The sequence below is a fragment of the Herpailurus yagouaroundi genome, unplaced genomic scaffold, assembly GCF_014898765.1.
Source record: "Herpailurus yagouaroundi ecotype Mexico unplaced genomic scaffold, PumYag 184, whole genome shotgun sequence".
NCBI lineage: Eukaryota > Metazoa > Chordata > Mammalia > Carnivora > Felidae > Herpailurus > Herpailurus yagouaroundi.
In genome coordinates this window covers 24,797,054-24,801,363 of record NW_024412415.1, presented here as the reverse complement: position 1 = coordinate 24,801,363, position 4,310 = coordinate 24,797,054, and the positions used below count along the sequence as shown (strand labels likewise).

Genomic DNA, 4,310 nt, shown 5'->3' with positions numbered 1-4,310 from the left:
GAGCTGGTCTGTGGCCCAGGTTGCAAAGCTCAGCTTCGTTTCTTAATTGCAAATGAAGTTAATAGGGTTGTATGGAAGATTAGATATTATACGGTAAGCATTCAGCTCACAGCTGATACCTACTGAACCTAATAAATGCCTGTGACGGTAGAAGCAGTGATTGCCCACAACATTCCACATTGATGTGACACAAGTCTCTGTTTCACTAGTGCTTTGTCAAAGATTTCTGGCCTAATTTTCCCATCAACAAATTTTTCTTTAATTGTATTGCTGCGAATACAGTTTGATGTTAGGGTTCTGACATGGAAACTAGTTTCGTTGCCTTCTATTATCTTCTTATTGTTTTCCAAAATGAATAAGCAGTGATTTTTTTTCCACTGAGATTTTTTCTTTGTTCCTTTTCATTCAAGTCCACATAAAACCGCATTTTTAATCATGCCCATGGATGTGTAGTCTCATCTGACTAGCTCCATCATGTGTCTATAATGAGTTTTACAATTTTAAAAGTTGTTTTCATTTCATTGCTACTATGACCTCGAATAACGATGACTATCTGGTAATATATTGGTGAGCCTTCTTAAAAATATGTGTAAATCCAGAAAACTGGAAAACTTCATAAAGTGAGGATTTTTGAGGGGGGGTGAGATTTGGTCCCAGATTCAGGGTCATCATAATCTATCATTCAAACTATCAGGGTGTTTTGGGAATGCAAGAGGGGTGCAATTAATAATTTCACTGAGATCAAAGCATAAACCAGGACTCTCCCAGGTAAACCAGGGCAGAAGACTGACAAGCCCAAACTGACAACGTATCTTCTTGAGATGAGTATGGGGCAGGGCAGGGCTTGAAGGATTCTTCGTGAAATTATAGGCTCCCTATCACGTGCTCATACTCTATATTCTATGTTTGGCAGTTATGGCATCTTTGAGAATTTGGGATGAAAGCTATTAACTCTCTGAAGAAAAAAGGCACGTGCAAAAGCCCCCATGATCTTGGCATTACAATTCAGAGGGCCACGATCTGTGTGATCGCACCCAGGGACCCAGATATGAATCCCTAAGCTAGAACACATGGTATAGGTGGCAGGGAGAAGGAACCAATATTTCTTGGCCATCTTTACACATATTTCATTTCATACTCACATCAATCTATTTTCTAGATAAGGGAGCTAAAGCTCAGAGAAATCAAGATCTCACAGCTAGTTAGGTGGCAAAGCCAGACTTCAAATTCAGCTTTATGTGTCACTAAATCTTATAATCTAAGTACTGCTTAGATATAAAAATTAATACATATATTTATACTTCATTCTGGAAAATAATTATACTACAAAATATAGTTACAAAATTAACACAAGCATTTATCTCCATTTGAGTCGCACCTATTGGAATTAACACTTGAAACCGGAAAGAGGTTATGAGGGACAATAAAAGTAAGTATTAAAAAAAAAACAACCGCAAATGTTGATATAATCAACAATTAGTGTCAAGACAGTTATAGACGAATCCAAGATCGATAAGTTGTTGATGAATTATTAAAAGATTTTTCAGTGTCTCATTATATCCCTGGTTTAACCTTGGGGAAAACAACTTCATCTTTGTCTGTATCCCGTGAAGCCCAAGTCAATCTGTGGATGGAATGGTGGCTTAGGCAACGTGTCATTTCCAACATAAGTAGTGTTTCTTGTATAACTGATAAACTCCAATATTCCCTTTGGTAACCTCTGTTCATTAATTCCTAAAATCCCTGATCATATTCTGTTATGCCCCTGAAACATCGGATCTGTTTCTCTGAGAATTTGGTGGAAGATGTCTTGCTGCTTCCTTTCCAGTTCGTGCTATAGATTGCTGCCATATGACTTCTCTACCCTAAACCATAGCTCCAAATATGGCAGTTCCTTGCACAAAACTACTGCCACTTCTCATTACATTTATACCTTTCCCATAAGTATCTTCTGTCTTCCTCCTTCTAAAATTGTAAGCTTGGTGAGGGCAGAAAGCAGTGTACTCACAGTTGACCTATAGTAGGCATTCAATTATATCTATTGTCTCACTGTGTGGATGATTACTACAAGAATTTAGTCAATTTGATTTTCTTTCCATTTTTCAAATGGAGATACAATTTACATATCCTTCTAAAACATACAATTTAGTGGCTTTCAGTATATTCACAAAGTTGTGCAACCATCACAACTAATTACTATCTAATTCCAGAATATTTTCATCAGCCCAATAAGAAAACGCATACCCATTAATAAATTACTCCCCCCACCCTTCACCTGGGCTCTGGCCATCAATAATTTGCTTTCCCCTATAGATTTCCCCATTATTTACTTGTATGTAAATGGAATCATATGATATGTGGTCTTTGTGCCTAGCTTCTTTCGCTTAATATGTTTTCAAGGTTCATCCATGTTGTGGTACACGTCAGCACTTCCCTCCTTTTTAAAGGCTGAATAGTATCCCATTGCGTGAATATACCACATTTTGTTTACGTGTTCTAGACAAGATCATTTTCAACATCCATACAACTCTAGGATCCTATACATATGTGAAGGGCCACCGCCAAAATTCATAAGTAAATCACAATAAATCATTATGCTTCACACTTTCTCCAGGCCCTGAAGTTTTCAAATCTTACCTACCACAGATTCCTGGCAGGATAATCCTGTTGTAACCAAGTTTACTTGCTGAACTCTTAAGAAACAATAAAACCAGAGCCCCTGCCTTTATTTCTGGATTCTCTCCCCACCTCCAATCTCGGCCTCACTGCCCACCCCGAGTCTTGAAAGTCCACACTCTGAAATAATATAAGTGCGCCGTGACGGTTTTACTAATTGTTCTCAACAGACAGGGTTCACAGAGGTTGGAGAGTGCTTTCTTCCCAGTTATTTCTCCCGTCTTTCTGCTCACTGCAGTGCAACTTCTCCACCACCCAAAAGTCCAAAAGAAAAAAAAAGAAAAAAGAAAGAAAAAAAAAAAGCCTTCCTTTGTTTTCCAAGGAAATTCAGGTAAAAGGACGGGTAGGGGAAACGATATTTTTGACTTTCCTCACAATCCAGACGTTGGAAAGAAAAAGGATTTCCTTTGGGTTGCAGCCACGGCTCTGATCTTTGATGCTGATAAAATATTTCCTTCTTAAAAAAAAAAAAGTTATGGGAAAATCATACCACTTCAGCTTGGAAGCCACACCTACTGTAACTTACGCGTTTAAAAAAAAAAAAAAAAAATGAGAGGCTTACCTCTCTTTCAAGGAGAGTTTTGTTCCCAACAGTTCAGGTCTTGCACTGCGGAGCGAGCCGGGTCAGCAGCGCTCTTTGGAGGCTAGCGTGGAGGACTACAGGATCCAGAGGTCTTTGGAAACTCCAGCAGCTCCAAGCTTGTTGGCTACCACGGTTTCCCTGAGGAGTGACGCTGTGAAAACAAACCCTGATTGGTCAGGCCTGAGCTGAATTCTCCATTTATGGACAGATTGCCCAGCCCGAGCCGAGGCTCTGCCGGAGGAGTACAGAGTTAGTGGCCGAAGAAAGAGGAGCGAGGCTGGGCAGCCAGGCAGACGCGCGGAGAGCATCGGGCTCACCTAGGCGGGCGGGGCGGGGGGGGCCGCGAGCGCCTGGTCCGAGTGGACCCCTGCCCTCTGCAACATGCGCCCCGCCTGCTGAGTCTCCTCCTTCTCGCCCTCACCTAGCGCCGCCGATCCCGCCTGGATGGAGTACCCCCAGGGTTCCCATTGGCTCCTGTGAGTGCTTGGGTGTCGAGAGCCCGTTTTTGGCGAAGGGGACCAACTTTTGAAGTTCTCCCAGGAGCCTGCGTTCCAGCCCCAGCTCCCCGGCAGCCGGCGCCGGCAGAGGCGCGACCGCGGCGCGAGTCACCATGGTGAGTTGGCCGCACGGCGTCCCGGGACCGCCTGACCCTGGGACCGGCAGGAAGCGTCGGCGCGGGGCACCCACCTTGGGCGCGCAGCCGAGGCCAGGGGTGGAGAAGGTGGACGCGGGAGTCGGCACGTCGCGAGCTCTGATTGCCTGCTGCTTTCCGTAAACCCTGGCTGGGGGAGAGGGAGCGAGGGGCCAAGGAAAACTTTCTTTCAAGCCGCTTTGGGCGCCGCGAAACTTTTTGTGGCCGGGTTGCTATGGCTGCCAGCTGTCGGAAGCCAGCGTGGGGGCAGCTCTGCGCTCGGGGGCACGGCCCTCGGAGGGGACCCCTCTCTTTCCGCGGGGACGGTGGGGGCAGCGCCGGTGGCCCCGCGGTCCTGCCCGCGGCGGCGGGGAGCGCGGCACCGAGGCGCAGGAGCCGGCTCGCCGCGCCCCCTCCCCT

General features: G+C 45.2%; 1 protein-coding gene across 1 annotated transcript in view; it reads left to right on the top strand.

Annotated features, from left to right (window-relative positions):
- The first annotated feature begins 3,434 nt into the window (after positions 1-3,434).
- The window catches only part of MYO1E (myosin IE), a 218,401-nt gene continuing 217,525 nt past the window's right edge, over positions 3,435-4,310 (top strand). Inside the window, exon 1 of the mRNA XM_040492839.1 lies at positions 3,435-3,872. Coding sequence (XP_040348773.1) covers positions 3,870-3,872 — 3 coding nt within the window. The 5' untranslated portion in view covers positions 3,435-3,869. The remainder of the gene's footprint in view (positions 3,873-4,310) is intronic.